The sequence below is a fragment of the Bos indicus genome, chromosome 20, assembly GCF_029378745.1.
Source record: "Bos indicus isolate NIAB-ARS_2022 breed Sahiwal x Tharparkar chromosome 20, NIAB-ARS_B.indTharparkar_mat_pri_1.0, whole genome shotgun sequence".
In the NCBI taxonomy this organism is placed as follows: Eukaryota; Metazoa; Chordata; class Mammalia; order Artiodactyla; family Bovidae; genus Bos; species Bos indicus.
The window spans coordinates 59188829-59208152 of NC_091779.1; the positions used below are offsets into that span (position 1 = coordinate 59188829).

At 40.4% G+C, this 19324-nt stretch overlaps 1 protein-coding gene across 2 annotated transcripts in view; it reads left to right on the top strand.

The window, feature by feature from the left end:
• DNAH5 (dynein axonemal heavy chain 5) overlaps nucleotides 1–19324 on the top strand; it is a 329281-nt gene that overhangs the window by 258856 nt on the left and 51101 nt on the right. For both annotated transcript variants that reach the window (XM_070774842.1, XM_070774841.1), the window contains exons 62-68: nucleotides 1467–1602; nucleotides 2585–2901; nucleotides 4453–4608; nucleotides 6526–6708; nucleotides 16317–16560; nucleotides 17546–17660; nucleotides 18164–18354. In XM_070774842.1, coding sequence (XP_070630943.1) covers nucleotides 1467–1602; nucleotides 2585–2901; nucleotides 4453–4608; nucleotides 6526–6708; nucleotides 16317–16560; nucleotides 17546–17660; nucleotides 18164–18354 — 1342 coding nt within the window. The remainder of the gene's footprint in view (nucleotides 1–1466; nucleotides 1603–2584; nucleotides 2902–4452; nucleotides 4609–6525; nucleotides 6709–16316; nucleotides 16561–17545; nucleotides 17661–18163; nucleotides 18355–19324) is intronic.

A 19324-nucleotide genomic window follows, 5' to 3' on the forward strand; every position in this document is an offset into this window, starting at 1 on the left:
GAAAACTGAGCAGACTAGAACAAACTGGAACAAGTATCTTGTTTCTGAAAAACACTGTATTATGCTATTATTACAAAAGCAATTTGTGTTTCTTTATAGAAAATACACATAGGTAACCCTGGTGATAAAGCCTAAAAATATCTTGTTCTTCATTATTTTGTATCTACACATATGCCTGATTTACATATATTTTAAATTCATGTAAAACTGTAACAGATCATTCAGTACATACTGCTTTATAAATGAAATTTAACTAATGATTATTTTTCATAATGATTATATTTTAATGGCTTTAGAGTATTCTTATTCACAATATACCATAAAGTATATAAATAATCCTCTATTGTTAGACATTTAGCATATGTGTATGACATATATATTATATAAATATGTGTGAATATTATATGAACTCCCAGTGACTTGTCATATAGCTAAATCTTTATCCATATCCATTATTGTTTCATAAATATACATTTTTACAGGTAGAATTAACAGCTGTCTCTTCAATATTGAGAAACTGAACCATTTGCTTTTTTTTCCCTTAAAATTTTTTTAAAGAATTTTTATAGTGTTGTGTTGGTTTCTGCCATTTAACGTCACAAATCAGCCATAACTACATATACGGAGCCATTTGTTTTTAAGAACAAAGCTCTGAGGGGCAACAGTGTGTGTTGCTGTGAAGTCACTTCAGTTGTGTCCGACTCTCTGTGACCCCCATGGACTGTAGCCCACCAGGCTCCTCTGTCCATAGGATTTTCTAGGCAGGAATACTGGAGTGGGGTGCCATTTCCTTTTCCTGGGGATCCTCCTGACCCAGGGTTTGAATCCAGGTCTCCTGTTTGGCAGGCCGACTCTTTACCACTGAGCCCCCTGGGAAGCCCAACAGTGTGTGGAAGTCTAGTTAGAGGTCTTTTATTGACACAAGAGCAACAGGTAGGGGGCTGCTGAGTTAATGGGGCTGGAATTTGTGAATGAGCTTCAGAACTCCACAACCTCAAGACAATCTAGAGTTTCACCTGAAATCAAAGGAGATATGGAGTTAGACAAAGCAATAGTGATGCTAGAACTTTAACATGCGAACCATCATTTCTCGTTTTAAAGTGGGGATATGCGTGTCTTTACATTTTGCTGTGCTCTGTGATATTAGCATGTGTGCGTATATTTTATTTGTAATTTTTGATAGGAAAATCATCAATGATGCAAATTTTCATTATATCTCAGTTTATGAAAATCTGGGGAGGGTCTTCCCATTGGCTTAGGACCCCTCCTGAGGAATCCCTCTATGTTCCATAAATAGGGCTTAACACGGGCTGGACTGACCCAGACACATAGAAACGGAAGTTAATGCTTCCTGTGAAATAAATGGCTCACGTTTCTCACAAAGGCGTATAACATATAATGTTTTAGAATTATGTTTTTGAGCTGCAGGCTCTATTTTTCTGAAAAAAGGCTTTCTTCTTGTTTAGACCTTGCTTGAAGATGCAGAGAGGTGCAGACATAAGATGCAGGCTGCTTCTGCACTGATCGGAGGCTTGGCAGGAGAAAAAGAAAGATGGACAGAGCAAAGTAAAGAGTTTGCAGCACAAACTAAAAGACTTGTAGGTATGTAAGTCCCTTTATTAGCTTCCCAGGTGGCTCAGCAGTAAAGAATCCACCTTCGATGCAGGAGACTCAGTTTTGATCCCTGGGTTGGGAAGATCTCCTCGAGGAGGAAATGACAACCCACTCCAGTATTTTTGCCTGAAGAATGCCATGGGCAGAGGAGCCTGGCAGGCTACACAGTCCATGGAGTTGCAGAGTCGGACAGGACTGAGTGATTAAGCACACACACACAAATCCCTTTATTAATGGGATTATGTGTTGACTGTGATAGGGAGTGAGCAGACTTAAGCTTTAATCAGAATATACATCAACACTCCATTACTTCAAATTCCTCTGTGCGTGTGTGTGTGCACCCAGCTGTTTCAAAAGGATGAGTGTTGGTCTGGCATTTAGGCAACCTGTCTTAGATAATGTGTTAGTCACTCAGTCATGTCCGGCTCTTTACAACTCCATGAACTGTAACCCACCAGGCTCCTCTGTCCATGAAATTCTCTAGGCAAGAATACTGTGAGTTGCCATTTCCTTCCCAGGGGAATCTTCCTTACTCAGAGACTGAACCTGGGTCTCCTGCATTGCAGGCAGATTTTTTACTGTCTGAGCCACCAGGGAGGCCCATTCATGACCTTTAAACTCTTATTATCAGGTCATTTTTGAATTTTCCTATGAGTGAATGACCATATAGATCAAGGTCATTTAGAATGGAGGCTGTGTCTTCTGAGGTTAGAAGTCATCCTCTCATATTCAGTAAGATCAACATAATCCAGTGCTTGACTATCAGCAGTTATTACTTGTGGGCCATGTGGACTCTTTTCACAGTGAACTGAACTACTGCTTATTCACAAGACACAGCAACTTGTGGTTGCAATTTGGTTTCTGAAATTTAATTCAAAAGAATGATTGTCTTTTTTTTTGCCACTTATATTCTGCAGAATTACAAGGCTGTTCATAAAGTGTTTCACTGGTGTTTTGTTTTTTGTTTTAGGGGATGTGTTGTTGGCTACAGCTTTTCTATCTTATTCTGGTCCCTTTAATCAAGAATTTCGCAATCTGCTGTTAAATGACTGGCAGAAGGAAATGAAAGCCCGGGAAATTCCATTTGGAGACAATCTAAACCTCAATGAGATGTTGATTGATGCTCCTACCATTAGTGAGTGGAACCTCCAAGGCCTGCCCAATGATGACCTGTCTGTTCAGAATGGAATTATTGTCACAAAAGCATCTCGCTATCCTTTGCTAGTTGACCCACAGACTCAAGGCAAGATCTGGATTAAAAATAAAGAAAACCAGAATGAACTCCAGGTAATCTTTGTTTGAATATAAATGGGCTTCCCTGGTGGCTCATAACCTAAAGAATCTGCCTGCAATGCAGGAGACCTAGATCGAACCCTGGGTTGGAAAGATCCCCTGCAGGAGGGCAGGGCAACCCACTCCAGTATTCTTGCCTAGAGAGTCCCATGGACAGAGGAGCCTGGTGGGCTACAGTCCATTGAGTCACAAGAGTCGGGCATAACTGAGCTACTAAGCACACGCATGAAACGTGCTACTAAGCAATTTCATTGCCCCAGGTCAACAGTATCTGAGAATTATTTCATATTTAGTATAAACAGTATCTGAGAATTATTTCATATTTCATATTTGTTATTAACATTTAGATATTAATATTTATAAAAGAGTGTCTAAAAATTGCATTATTTGGATTCTTGTTTATCTCTCCTAATGCTGTCCATTAAAGGGTTCAGACTCCCTTCTGTTAGGGCCTAAGGCTCTCCTTGATAAACAGAGCAGGGCAGAGCTATGTCACACTAGGTGTGCGGCAAATAAAGACACTCTATAGTTATTCCATGATTATTTGTCACAAATGTGGTGGTAGTGGGGAAAGGCAGTATTGTCACACAGAGCTTTTACCTGCTTCCTAGTAAAAGGAAATGATGCCGTCAAATGCTCTGGAGATTCTTTAGAAAACTGAAAATAGAGCTACCATATGATCCTACAATCCCACTCTTGGGCATATATCTGGGGAAAACCATAATTCAAAAAGATACATACATTCCAGTGTTCATAGCACTACTTACAATAGCCCAGGCATGGAAGCAACCTAAATGTCCATGGAGAAATGGATAGAGAAGGTATGGTATATTTGTACAATGGAATATTACTCAGCCATACAGAAGAATGAAGTAGTATCTTTCACAGCAACAGGGATGGACCTAGAGATTATCATACAAAGTGAAGTAAGCTAGACAAAGACAAATATTATATGTCACTTATATGTATTAGTAGAATCTTAAAAAATGATATAAACAAACTTATATACAAAATATAAATAGAGCCACAGACATAGAAAACAAACTTACGGTTACCAAAGGGGAAAGGTGATGGAGGAGGGATAAATTAGAAGTTTAGGATTAACATAAATGCACTACTATATATAAAATAGATAACCAACAAGGACTTCCTGTGTAGCACAGGGAACTTTTTCTATATTTTGTAATAGTCTGAAAAAAATATTTACAACTGAATCACTTTGCTGTACACCTGAAACTAACACAATATTGTAAATCAACCCTTAGTGCCTTTTAATGCTGTTTGCTCATTTGTGTCCGACTCTTTACAACCTCATGGACTATAGCCCACCAGGCTCTTCTGTCCGTGGAATTTTCCAGGCAAGAATCCTGGAGTGGCTTGCCATTTCCTCCTCTAGGGGATCGTCTCAACCCAGGGATTGAAGCTGTGTCTCCTGTGTCTCCTGCACTGCAGGCAGATTCTTTACCCACGGAACCCCTTCAATTAAATGAATAAAGATAAGGAAATGATGATTTGCTAAGCTAAAGAATGTGATCTTGTTTCCAGATCACATCTCTAAATCACAAGTACTTCAGAAACCACCTGGAGGACAGTCTTTCTCTCGGAAGACCCTTGCTTATCGAAGATGTTGGGGAGGAACTAGATCCAGCCCTGGATAATGTTTTGGAGAGAAACTTCATTAAGACTGGATCTACCTTTAAGGTAGGTTAAACCTGCCAATGACAGTGTGCAGAGCAATTTCCACGAGGCCAGGTCAGTGTGACAGAGGTCACAGTTTCTCATTAAACATCAACTCAGATTCAAGTCTGGGGCAGGAGGCATTTGCTTTTCTCTTCCACCTTCCTGAGTTAGGATCAAGAGTAGCCTTTTTAGGAACATCTACTTCACTTGTATCATGAAGCCTGACTCCATTCTGATGTTAGACTTTGCATGGCTTTCAAGCCCCATCATGCCCTCTCCCGTGTCATCCCAAATCTGGGCAAGCTGATGAGAAAACGTGGCTCTGCTCTCTTTTGGTGAAAGTGAAAGTCACTGTTTTCAGTGACTATGAAGTGCATGGAATCTATACAGTCCATGGAATCCTCCAGGCCAGAATACTGGAGTGGGTAGCCTTTCTCTTCTCCAGGGGATCTTCCCAACCAGGGATTGAACTCAGATCTCCCACAGTGTAGGTGAAATCTTCACCAGCTGAGCCACAGTGGGAAATCCAAACCGTGCAACTCCCTGTTCATGACCATATCTGGGAATCCTCATCCTAGTCGCATCCCATGATCTCCGTAAAACCCTAAAACACCTGCCCCTCTCTTCTCTCTCAACTGATTTTTCTTTGGACCTGTTTGGCAGCCTACCCTGAATCTCCAGAAATTCTCATGTGAATAATAAACCTTTTCATATCTTTTTGGTACATGACTGATGTCATCAGTCTTGAATCCATCTCACTTCTGCAGTATGATCACAACCGTTTGGTGATAAATTCTATGTGCATGCGTGCTCAGTCGCTTCAGTCTTGTCTGACTTTTTGCAACCCCATGGACTGTAGCTGGCCAGGCTCCTCTGTGCATGGGATTCTCCAGGCAAGAATACAGGAATGGGTTGCCATGCCCTCCTCCAGGGGATATTTCCAACCCATGGATCAAACCATGTCACTTGTGGCTCCTGCATGGCAGACAGATTCTTTACTGCTGAGCCACCACGGAAGCCCATGGAATAAATTCAATATTTATTTATTTATAGTTGTATTAATTTGTTTAGTTTTGGCTGTCCTGGATCTTCGTTGCTGCCTGGGCTTTTCTCTCAGTGCGGTGAGTGGGGGCTACTCTCTAGCTGCAGTGCATTGACTTCTCGTTGTGGTGGCTTCTCTTGTTGCAGAGCATGGGCTCTAGGGTGCTCAGGCTTCAGCAGTTGTGACACTGGGCTTTGTAGTTGCAGTTCTCGGGCTCTAGAGCACAAGCTTTATAGTTGTGGCACATGGACTTAGTTACTCCTTGGCATGTGGGGTCTTCTTGGATCAGGGATCCAACCTGTGTCTCCAGCATTGGCTGCTGCTGCTGCTGCTAAGTCGCTTCAGTTGTGTCCGACTCTGTGTGACCCTATAGACGGCAGCTCACCAGGCTCCCCCGTCCCTGGGATTCTCCATTGGCCGGTGGATTCTTTACCACTGAGCCATCAGGGGAGCCCCAATTTCTATTTTTATTGGATGATGTATGTTGGATGGCATCACTAACTCAATGGACATTAGTTTGAGCAGGATCCAGAATATGGTGAAGGACCGGGAAGCCTGGCGTGCTGCAGTCCATGGGGTTGCAAAGAGTCGGACGTGACTGAGCAACTGAACAACAACCAAAAAATGTTGGATAACTTCCTTTCCTCCCTCCTTCCCTTCTTCCCTTACCCCTTCCCTCTCTTTCTCCCTTCCTCTTTCCTCTCTTATTTTTGTCCTTCTTTCTTTTCATGCTAGTGGCCTGAAGCCCTCTGAATGCCTAATGAACATTTCTTTTTAAGTATACACATGATCTCCAGGTGTATAGTGGTTTAAAGCAATACTAGATTCTAAGCAAAAGAACACACAGTAAGGTGTATCTGGGTTTTATTACTTTTAACTTTCTTTTTATAACAAAGGTGAAAGTCGGTGACAAAGAAATAGATGTGATGGATGGCTTCAGACTCTACATCACCACCAAGCTGCCTAATCCAGCCTATACCCCTGAAATAAGTGCTCGGACCTCCATCATTGACTTCACAGTCACTATGAAAGGTCTCGAGGACCAGTTACTGGGGAGAGTCATTCTCACAGAGAAGCAGGTAAGTAAAGTATGCAACAGAGTAAAGTATGCAACCCCACCAGGGCTTCCCTGGTGGCTCAGATGGTAAAGAATCTGCCTGCAATGTGGGAAACCTGGGTTCGATCCCTGGGTTGGGAAGATCCCCTGGAGGAGGGCATGGTAACTCACTCCAGTATTCTTGCCTGGAGAACCCCCATGGACAGGAGGAGCCTGGCGGGCTACAGTCCATGGGGTCACAATGAGTCGGGCATGACTGAGCAACTAAACAAAACGCAGAGTGTGGCCCTTCCCCTTTCTGCATCGCATTATGATTCTTTCATTGACAAAAATAAGATGATGAACATCGTGATGGGGTTGAGTCTCCCCTTTTAATTCCTGTGTTTCTTCCATTATTCATTTTCAAGTGTCTTTAATAACAAGTAACCAATTATCTATCCAGTACATTGCATCTGTATCACATAAATAACATATATCATCAATTAATTTTATATAGGGGAATGATGTAACTATGAGAATATCTGTCTCATTTTCAGCATCACAGTTCTGGTTTTACACTCCTTAAATTTCCTGAAGTTTGTTCTGTTCCTCGTTCTAGTCACCTGTTGAATTTTAGCTTTCTAGTATATGTCTGGGGTTTCCCAGGGGGCACAGTGGTAAAGAATCCACCTGCTGATGCAGGAGATACGGGTTTGATCCCTGGGTCAGGAGGATCCCCTGGAGGAGGAAATGGTGACCCAGTCCAGTATTCTTGCCTGGAGAATTCCATGGACAGAGGAGTCTCGAGGGCTGCAGTCCACACGGTTGCAAAGAATCAGGCACGACTGACCACACATACACATGTGCACACACACAGTATACGTCTAAGTTTTTATTTCATTTGATTCATTATTATGCTTTTGGAATATAAAACTGGGACATTGGAACAGGTAGCACAGCATTGCCAATTCTAATTTGTTATCCAAGAGCGCTTGCCGTATCTTGCAAGAAGGCAAGTTTGTTACCCTAGATTTCACTGTGGAACTTGTGAAGGCTACTGGCTTCATTTCACTCTAAGCATAATTCTGTGTCTGTTTTCTCTCAATGAGAAATGGCCAACAATTTATAAACTTACTTGTTTTGAATCAGCATTTTCTCCAGGGAACATTTGAGCTGTAAGGAAAGAAATCTGGAGGGTTTTAATGGGACTCTGTCGACGAAGCTGTGTGAACTCTGAAAGTTGCTATTGATTTTCTTCTTGAGTTCGATATCCATGAGGAGTTCAGTTTAATTTATGCCCCCCATCCACACTGACCTGAAGATTTATTTAGGTTAAAACTATTGGCAAAATCTTTGGAATCTGCCCCTCCCTTTCTTTATTACCTCTTCTCTATGTCTCACCATGCGTGCTCCTCTGAGCCCTTCCTTGCATTTATATTTCTCTCTCTCTCCTTCCCCTCCTCCTTTTCTATGAATCTTCTCTATTTATTTTAAAAATCCCTGGTGGCTCAGACAGTAAGCAATCTGCCTTCAATGCAGGAGAACAAAGATTCAATCCCTGGGTTGGGAAGATCTCCTGAAGGAGGAAATGGTAACCCATTCCAGTATTCTAGCCTGGGAAATCCATGGACAGAGGCATCTGGTTGGCTACAGTTAAATGCCGTCACAGAGAATCAGATGCAACTGAGTGACTTAACACTTTGAATTTCACTTTTCTGTTTATTTTTAATTTATGGTACACAGATCATAGAGTTATGTAGTTGGAAGTTGCATTAAGAGGGTTTAATCCAGTTTCATCAATTCACATGGTTGGTGACCTCCATGTGGTAGGAACTGATGCTAGAGTTCCTACCACAGACTGGAATAACAGCCTTCCAAATATGTAGTTGTTTATTTTTGGAGTCTCAGTCGAGATGGTTGAAGTAGTTTAGTGCTGACGCAGCCTCACTTCAGAAAGGACTAGGATTCTTAATCAACAACAAGGCCTGTGGAACCTGGGCATCCTTGAGGGTCTTCAGGATAATATTAATTGCCTGTATCTGTCTGTCTGTCTATCTACTTACCTACCTACCTCTCTTCCTTCCTTCCTCCCATTCTTTCTTATTTCCATTCTTTCTTCCTTCCTTTAATTTTTATAGGAGTATAGTTGCTTTACGGGCTTTCCTGGTGGCTCAGTGGTAAAGAATCCATCTGTCCATTCAGGAGATGCAGGTTCGATCCCTGGGTCAGGCAGATGCCCTGGAGAAGGAAATGGCAACCCACTCTAGTATTCTTGCCTGGAAAATTCCATGGACAGAGAAGCCTGGTGGGCTACAGTCAGAAAGAGTTGGACATGACTGAGCAACTGAGCACACATATACATAAACATATACATATATCCCCTCTCTTTTGGATTCCCTTCCCATTCAGGTCACCACAGAGCGCTGAAGAGAATTCCCTGTGCTCTGTAGTAGGGTCTCGCTGCTGCTGGTGCTGTCGCATCAGTCGTGTCTGACTCTGTGCGACCCCATAGATGGCAGCCCACCAGGCTCCCTGGTCCCTGGGATTCTCCAGGCAAAAATACTGGAGTGGGTTGCCATTTCCTTCTCCAATGCATGAAAGTGAAAAGTGAAAGTGAAGTCGCTCAGTCGTGTCCGACTCTTAGCGACCCCATGGACTGCAGCCTACCAGGCTCCTCCATCCATGGGATTTTCCAGGCAAGAGTACTGGGGTGCCATTGCCTTCTCTGAGGTCTTGTTAGTTGTCTGTTTTATACACAGGCTCTACTTTTACCTGTGGTGTTGGCTTCAGGAGGTTAAGGATCTTTGATGGCACTTTGAATAATATCCTTGTCCTTAACTTTCTTTCTGTTCAGCTGAGATGAATGCAGTCTCCTTGGGAAAAAAATAATTTGTTTTCCCAGATTTTTAGTTGCAACAAAACAACTCCAGGACTGAGTCATTAATTGTGGCAGTAGAGGTTTAAAATGAAGGAGCACGTTAACTCATTGAAAGACTTTGAACAGTCTTGGAAAGCCAGTAAGGATCCCAGGCTAGACTTTTCCTTACTTCCTGGGAAAGCTGGAAGTGTCTTGACACTCATTCTCTTACCATCATCTCATTATCAGAGTTCATTCCTGGCTCACAGTAAATGATTCTTACAGAAGTGTGGTCAGAGTAATGTGATACTCTTTCTGTTATAATAACAGAGGGCCATCTTACCCTGAACCACAGTATAATACAACGTGTAATTGCTATTTTCTTTTCTCTAAAGCAAAGTCTTATGCAAGAAGTGAGCTTCATGTTGCTATTGTTCACTCAGTCATGTCCAAATCTTTGTGACCCCGTGGACTGTAGCATGCCAGGCTTCCCTGTCCTTCACTAACTCCTGGAGTTTCCTCAAACTCATAATCCATTGAGTCAGTGATGCCATCCAACCATCTCATCCTCTGTTGCCCCCTTCTCCTCTTGCCTTCAACCTTTCCCAGCATCAGGATGTTTTCCAATGAGCCATCTCTTTGCATCAGGTGGCCAAAGTATTGGAGCTTCAGCATCAGTCTTTGCAGTGAATATTCATGGTTGATTTCCTTTAGATTGACTGGTTTTATCTCCTTGCTGTCCAAGGGACTCTCAAGAGTCTTCTACAGCACCACAGTTTGAAAGCATCAGTTCTTCAGCTCTGAGCTGCTGGACTTAATTGTGCTGGATTTTAAGTAGCCTGCTTTCTGCCTGAAGCCTTTCCTTTTGCAGCATCTGTTCTGCCCACTGTGCCCCTGAACCTGCTCACTCTGCTAAATCTTTGCAGCCTGGGCAAGTGGGTCTAAGTTGATCTCCAGTACTTTCAGGGAATTTTTTATCATCTAGTGACTCAGTTGATAAGAGCTTATGTCTGTGCCTATTTAAATTATTTCTTTGACTTTAGCAACAATGCAGTCTCTTTTACAGTGATCACTTTTTGAATGATTGTAAAAATATCAATATTAAATGCTATTGAGCCAAGGAGGGGGCTATTGGAAGTTAAGAAAATCCCATAGGTATGAGGTTGATGTTGGAAAGCATCTAAGAAATTCCCTAAATGTGGGGAAACATTGAAACCAGTGGTAAACTTCTTCAGTCAGGATGAGTTATGCCTTTACTGTTCTGTTGATCCTTCTGATGAAGGGAGGCTTGGAACAGTACCTTAGGATGCAAGGGAAAGGCTACTTGTCTTTGAGTCCATAAATTCACCAGCTGTCCAGTGTTCTGGGAATACAGGCAGTGAGGAGGAGTCTTATTATCACGCAGGATCTGGTCTCACGAATGCTCTGCTGTCCAGCCTGTCAGACCCTCAGGTTTGTTTACTTAAGAAACAAATGGAAACCATAGAGCATATGAATGGAAGGAAGGCAGATTTTTAAGCAACTTTATGATTTTCTCTGTGCTTCAAGGAAGTCTTTTTAAATGCATGGGCTGTCCAAGTTCACATCAAAGTCCTGTATAATTGTTGATCCGATGTTGTTCTTGTGAGTAGATTTAGACAGCTTCCTGTTGTCACCAGAAGGTGATGTATCGAGACCTTTTTAAACAGGCAGCAAACCAGTAGCCCTCCAGAAACTTTCCTTTAAAGAAACCCATTCTCTTAGGGTCTCTCTCATCTTGATCCTAGAGGATAAGACAGAAACTGAAAGAGAACTATATACTCCTTGGAGAGAAATATTGATATCAGTTAACAACCTCTACTGGCCATACAATGCAAAGCCTCAAGGGTCATCATTGTTCAGAATTTCAGATGAGCAAACAGGTGTGTGATTTAATTCTTTTGGACGTAGAAGGACCTGAACTTGGTGGAACTGACATGAAAAATAACTTAATAAAGACACTAAATAGACATTGTTATTGCCAGCTCATTTGGTGGACAAACAAATAAATCTGAGTTCAGTTGTTTAACCTTTCATTTTAATTACCAGTGCAAGGTACAGAGAGAAGAATCTTTGGGAATGAAAGCCTGAATGATAGCTTAAAATGAGAACTGTGAAGGCTGCCATCTATTTCCTTTGATTGTTTCTAAAACTCTGGTGATAGATGAATTTTATGTCCACAAAGAATTTTTGTTTTCATTTGTACCTTCATTGAGCCACTCAATTAAAAAAAATTATTTATTTATTATTTTTGGCAATGCTGGATCTTTGTTGCTGCATGGGCTCTTCTCTAGTTGCGGCAGGTGGGGGCTGCTCTCTAGTTGCAGTGCTCAGGCTTCTCACTTTGATGGCTTCTCTTGATGTGGAACATGGGCTCTAGGGCACACAGGTTTCAGTTGTTGCGGTGTGTGGGGTCTGTAGTTGTAGCTCCTGGGCTCTAGAGCACAGGCTCAATAGTTTTGGCACATGGACTTGGTTGCTGCACGGCATGTGGGATCTTCTCGAGTCAGGGATTTGAACCCGTGTCTCCTGCATTGACAGATTCTTTACGACTGAGCCACCAGGGAAGCCCCTAAGCCACTTAAGTTTTGATCATTTAATTAATTAATAGTACATTTCCTGAACTTGTGCTGAATCACTACTGTACTTTCTTACTCAATTTGGGAATCCTTTTCACATTATCACAGTTTACATAACATTTTTTGTTTTAGCCTTAATATAAAGAATACATCCCGTGGAGAAGGGAATCTTCCTGATCCAGGGATCGGGCTCAGGCCTCCTGCATTGCAGGCAGTTTCTTTACCATTTGAGCCACCAGGAAAGCCCTCAATATAAAGAATACTAACACAAATGTTTACTATTCTCTGTGTGTGTGTATCTGTTGTCTGTCTGTCTGTCTGTGTGTTAAGAGATAATCCCTTTGTTGGGAAAAATGCTTATAGACAAAATTATTTTGCTTAATTCTCCCCTACATATTAATTTGAAGAAGAACAGTATTTGGAAATAAAGTTGTAGTTCAACAGAACTGTGTTAACATCAGTCATACAAATGAAAATATGCCTAAAACTTTATCCCAAAGTAGGTTTTCCACTGAAAAATCTCATGGAAAGTGAACAGCAATTCTTCTGTTTTTTCAGAGATATCTTTTCCTTGTCCTCTATTGTTCTAGTCTAATGTTTGGCAACTGGGGTGGTATTTATTTATTTTTAAAATTTTATTTTATAGTGAATAGTTTGATTTTGTAATTCCAAATATTACTTTTCGTTGTAGTATTTACTTTAAAGTAGATTATTTCATCAGTATCGAACTATGGGGGAAATGTACTTCTTAGCCTTATATTAATCCTTTGGGAAGATAAGCATTACTTTAATTGACAATTTTACTTAATTAGTGTTGTTAATGATATTAAATAGAACACAACCATCTCAATAAAGTTTAAACTTTTACTTAACTCTTTAAAATCAGGGATGGATTAATTTTGCACCTTATTGTATGCATTACTAATAACTATGTTTATTAATACTGGTTTTCATAAGCAACATGGAGCATAATTTTAGTCTCAATCCCATAGTTCTCAAGGGGAGATGAGATTGGAAATGTAGATTGTAACAGGTTTTATAAACTATGTTGAAAATTTTGGACAAATAGTAAAGGGAAATCCCTCAATGACTTGGGGCAGAAAATGGGGTGATGACAGCAAAAGGTCAGCAGGGAGACCAGTCATGGTTAGAGCAGTCCTCCAAGCAAAAATTAAAACCTAAATTATGGCAATTGCTGTGTAATTGGAAAAAAAATGGGCAGAAGAAAAATTACTTTGTAGGAAGACTCAATAAGACTTGGTGTGTAATTGGAAAAAAAATGGGCAGAAGAAAAATTACTTTGTAGGAAGACTCAATAAGACTTGGTGCAGTTTTGGGATTTGATGGTCTATCTCCAGCAGACAGGAATACATGAATCCTTAGCATTATAAGCGGAAGATTAGAATGTTCTCCTTTTTAAAATTCCCATTTCAACTACTTTACTATGCTTTTATGATATGTGACATTTGCAAATGTGATTTATTTTGTATTGACTTATTTTATTTTTAAATTACTGATTTCCAAATAAATGTTACACTGCATCTGAAAAATCCGTGCTGGAAATGAATCAAGGGAGAGGGTGGAGGATAAGAGACATATTCTGTGCAGCTATTGTGATCTAGGCACTGGTTTCAGCTACTCTGCTGGTGATACCCGCACAATCTCTCTCTGAGCTGATTTATGTACATTTTGCAGATGAAGAAACTGAGGCATATAGACTTATGTAACATGGTGAAGGTCATGCAGTTAGTAAGTTCTGGGAGTTAGAACTGAAACAAGTCTTCTTGATGTAAAAATCCTCACTCTTCCCACTGCTTTGCTTTCCTTTTCTTACCTGTCTTCAGGCGAGGACTTTTAGAGTCCTCTAGGGACTTATCTCTAGAGTCCTTACCTCTAGGGACTCAGAAATGATAATGAGAGTACATAAAATTTAGGAATATGGCAATAATAATATTTGAATTATTTCCATTTAATTTTATTATCACTTTATTTCCTAGTGTGACCATATTGCAAGTGCATTTATTGTAACTGTTTATGGAAATGATTTTTATAGTAGTCATTAAACATCACTTGTTTGTACTAATTTCTACAGAAGCTCAAATTTGAGATTCTTATCTAGTGAATAAATGAATTAAAATGGTAAGAAAGCTTTCAAATGTAACCAAATAGCATATGGAAGCAAAGATAAGTAAGTCTTAATTACATTGTTATATCTCAAAGAATTAAGAACAGATACAAGTTTGTTTAGTTAAGGAGCATTTGTTTTGCTTAAGGAGAGAATTTTTCTTTTCTAGAATATTCTAGACCTAACTCACTGTGCTTAGAGCATGAGTTGGGAGTCTGGTAGGGTGCCAGCCACCTAATTGTTTAACCAATGGTGAATAACTAGCTGGACTGTAAAGCAGAGGCCAGTGCTCTTTGCTCTTTGTCTGTATGCATTTTCGTTATCAGGACCTTTATTTGTAATTTTATGGTTTTTGTTACAAAGGCAGAATTTTCATGTCTGTATTTCTGGCACTAAGACATGACTAGATTTTCTGGTAACTAACATGTTTCAGTTTATCAGTTTGAAAAAGGGGTAGAGTGATTAATCATTCATTCTGCAGTATTGAGAGCTGACCATATACCAGCATTGTACTAAGAGCTAGAGAACGTATCAATGAACTGAAAATTCCTTGGAGCATAACTATTAAGTAAATTGTGTGTTATATTATAAAGTAAATAGTCATGTCATTAGTGAATAGTCTCATTATGTTTTATATGTTTTCATATGATTCATCGCTGTGTATAACTTTAGATTTCTAGTTTTCTAGGTAGGATATAGAATCTACAAAACCTGCTGAGTCATTCTAGAATACCTAATTGAGTATGGACCTTTCTGAAGCCACTCTTCAACGTGAGCTTGGTACCACATGCCTGGTAGCTGGACCTGAACTGCTGACAGTGCTTTCCCATTCAAGGCACCTGCATTTAATCCTAGTTTTCCCAAATTGTATTTACACTCAAATGTGCATAGCTTCTTTAGTGATGCAACTAAGCGTAGGTAGGCACCTTGTCAATGGACACTATATTTAGAAAGGTCTTCAAGCAAACTTGCAGATGCATATTTTTCTCTTTAAATTTTATTTTAATTTTTGACATCTTATTCTTGGGTTTATCATTGATGCAGATTGACTACTTAATTTTTATTAAAAAAATTTTTTTTGACCATACCACAAGGCATGTGGGATCATAGTTCCCCGACCAGGGATCAAACCCTTGTCCCCTGCAGTGGACGCGCATGCTCTCTACGGTTTTGAACCCCCAGGGAAGTCCTTCTTTGCAGATTTTAACTTCTGTGTTCTCATCAGCTTTTCCTTTTTTGATTCTTTCGTTAACCTCCAGTTAGAATCACTCATGAAACAATTTGACTTTCATGTACGGGTTTGACCTGGTGCCTGAAGCATATTGTCTCTGGTTTTTCATGGCCATTTCCTCCTTCCTTCACCCTCACCAACCCCATCTTTTCTTTGCTTCTCTTTCACCGTCTCTCTTTCTCCAAACTCCCTATAAGGAAGAAATAGCCAATCAGGACAGTAATCTCCCAAAGCCATTTTCTCCCCAGCTTCCCGTAAAGGTTTTTCGGGAAGGATTCAGAACTTCCCTTCTCTTTAAGAGAACAGCATCTTTCCTTTTCAAGTCAAGATGATTTTTCAATTTATATGTACCCACAGTAATAGCACAGTTTGCCTGCCTAACTTTTGGACACTTGCTTTTCACAGAGTTGGAACTATTTCAACAGGCAAGTTGAAAATAAATTCATTCAAATGACAATAGAGCTCTTTTAAGCAAGAAACTAAGCAGAGATACATGTATTTAATTTGAGCTGGATATGTTATAGTCAAACAAATTTCAGTTTCATCAAAACAGGAATAAATATGATCACAAAAGTCACTTAAAGCTGAGTTGACTTTAGGAAATAAATGGATGGCAAATTGTTAGCATTGGTAATATTTTTAGCACATTTTTATGTTGCTTGCCACCAATTCTTTCCTCTATGAATTCATCTCCTCTGATTTTGATGTCTGTATTTCCTGCAGTCAAACATGATAACTACAGTGCAGTAACTCGAGAGAGCCCAATAGGTAAACTTTTTTAAGGAATAGCTAAATGATAGTTGTTAATTAAGGAAGAAAATATATTTATGCAAATTAACAGGAATTGGAGAAAGAAAGAACTCATCTCATGGAAGATGTAACTGCAAACAAAAGGAAGATGAAGGAGTTGGAAGATAATTTGCTTTACCGTCTAACCAGCACTCAGGGGTCCCTGGTGGAAGACGAGAGTCTCATCCTTGTGTTGAGTAAGACAAAAAAGACAGCTGAGGAGGTGACACAGAAGCTGGAAATTTCAGCTGAGACAGAAATTCAAATTAACTCAGCCCGGGAGGAATATAGACCCGGTGAGTTTGGTAATGAAAGACAAATGTCACAGGAAAATGAAGCAAGAAATGAGAATTAGAGAAATCGAAGTAAGGATGTTATGAAAACGACTGTGCGATGTGGGGTGGCCATTTATGTTTTATGCCATTTCTTTAAATATTCAGCAAAATTGAGATGAAGAAATTTTATGATGGTATAAATTTTCTAAGCGCTTATAATTCATGTTATTGGCAAATTCCTTAAGGTTCCTGTGAACTTATTTTTAAACCAGAAAGTTAGGAGGAGAGCTTTTTGAGGACATCTGACTGCAAATTAGTGAAGTCTGAGTAATTCATGCTGCGTTTGTGGGCCATTTATTAGTTGTTTATCATTGGTAACAATAAGCCTGTATTTTGTTTGTAGTCTTCCTAATAGGAAGGTAGTTCTCATGGGAACTCTTCAGTCTTATCCATGAATCAACAAATCAGTGTTGTTTATGGGTTATAAAGGGAACCTGCTAAAAGAATTCAATTTCCGTTAGTAATTTATCATGCCTTCTGGAAAAATAATGGAAACGATATCTACTGGTGGGCAGTCAGGAGCATCATCTCTGTGATGCCTTGGTTTGCCAACTTGAGGCCAGGGTTAGTCAGGGCTTCTTCATGGAGCTTAAGAACGAGGTCCTTACAGTGCCTATGCAATTTGCTGGGTGTTACAACCTGTGCTGTCCCACCAGTTGTCTTCTCTACCTATGAGAAAATGTAATAAAATGTATTTATAAGGGATCTAGAGATTCTACAATGGAAAGTATTACTTAATGAGGGCAAACAGCAGACTACTTGTACAGAGCTTATAAAGAAGAATTAAATGTATATGATGACATTGCTCTAGATGCCCATTGCTGGAAGATAGTCATTGCTAAGACTATGAACGTTGTTGTTTTCCTTTAGCATTCAGACTGATCTGTGCTCGGGTCATTTGTTGTCCACCCTCATCGCAAGTGCAACCTTGGTCTTTGTCTTTCAGTTGCCACCCGGGGTAGCATCCTCTACTTTCTCATCACGGAGATGCGCTTGGTTAATGAGATGTATCAGACTTCGCTCCGCCAGTTTCTTGGCTTGTTTGACCTTTCCTTGGCCAGGTACGTCCGTACTCAGGAAGCCAAGCTGAATTCGGTATCTGTGGGATAGAATGATGATATTATGTTGATAACTGCCCCCCCCCCCCCGCCTTTGCTACTAAGCATCTTCTTTTTTTTTAATCTAAATTGAGCGTAATTACCAGTATGTTAACAAATTATTCTCATTTGTTATTTTATGCTCAGAGAAAGTTCTACCAACTATTCATCCATTGATTGATTCCTTTGGGTTCACGAGTTTCTACTTAACAAGAAAATTCCCCAGATGTTGTTGTGAGTGATAATGTTTGGCGGGTAAAATTTTATTCAGACGATGTGAAGGATTCTCTTATGTTATTTCATGTTGAGAGAATGCTTGTTATTTCAGATTTAGGAGGCTTACTAATGATGCATATAAAATAAGAATTGGTCCTCCAGAGTTACTTGTTTTCCATGAAAGACGTTGTTTTTAAGAACAATTGAAAAGGGCATTGGGCTAAACCTGATTTAAATGCTGTCTCCTCCAGGTCTGTCAAGAGCCCAATTACAAGCAAGAGGATCGCTAATATCATTGAGCACATGACCTATGAGGTTTTTAAGTACACAGCCCGGGGGTTGTATGAGGAGCACAAATTCCTGTTCACGCTGCTGCTTACCCTGAAGATTGACATCCAGAGGAACCGAGTCAAGCATGAAGAGTTTCTCACCCTTATTAAAGGTCAGTATAAGACTAGAAAGCATTGTGAAGTTGTACGAATTATTGTGAGGGTCGTATGTGTGTTTTAGTTGTAGTTTCCTTGCATTTCATTAAAGATCACACTTATGAGAAATATTTTATTTGTTCATTTATTGCATGAAATTTAAAAAAAATTATTTATTGTATTTAAAAAATATATCAGTTTAATTCAGTTCAGTCACTCAGTCGTGTCCGATTCTTTGCAACCCCATGAATTGCAGCACGCCAGGCCTCCCTGTCCATCACCAACTCCCAGAGTTCACCCAAACTCATGTGCATCGAGTCGGTGATGCCATCCAGTCATCTCATCCTCTGTCGTCCTCTTCTTCTACTGCCCCCAATCCCTCCCAGCATCAGAGTCTTTTCCAGTGAGTCAGCTCTTCGCATGAGGTGGTCAAAGTATTGGAGTTTCAGCTTTAGCATCAGTCCTTCCAAAGAACACCCAGGACTGGTCTCCCTTAGAATGGACTGGTTGGATCTCCTTGCAGTCCAAGGGACTCTCAAGAGTCTTCTCCAACACCACAGTTCAAAAGCATCAATTCTTTGGTGTTCAGCTTTCTTCACAGTCCAACTTTCACATCCATACATGACCACTGGAAAAACCATAGCCTTGACCAGATATATTTTGTGCTGGGTCTTTGTTGCTCTAGGGACTTCTCTGTTGGCTCAGACGGTAAAGCGTCTTGTCTACAATGCGGGAGACCCGAGTTCGATCCCTGGGTTGGGAAAATCCCCTGGAGAAGGAAATGGCAACCCACTCCAGTACTCTTGCCTGGAGAATCCCATGGATAGAGGAGCCTGGTAGGCTACAGTCCATGAGGTTGCAAAGAATCGGACATGACTGAGCGACTTCACTTTCATTTTGTTGCTCTGCATGGGCTTTCCCTAGTTGCAGGAAGCAGCGGCTACTCTTTGTTGTGGTGAGAAGGCTTCTCGTTATGACAGCCTCTCT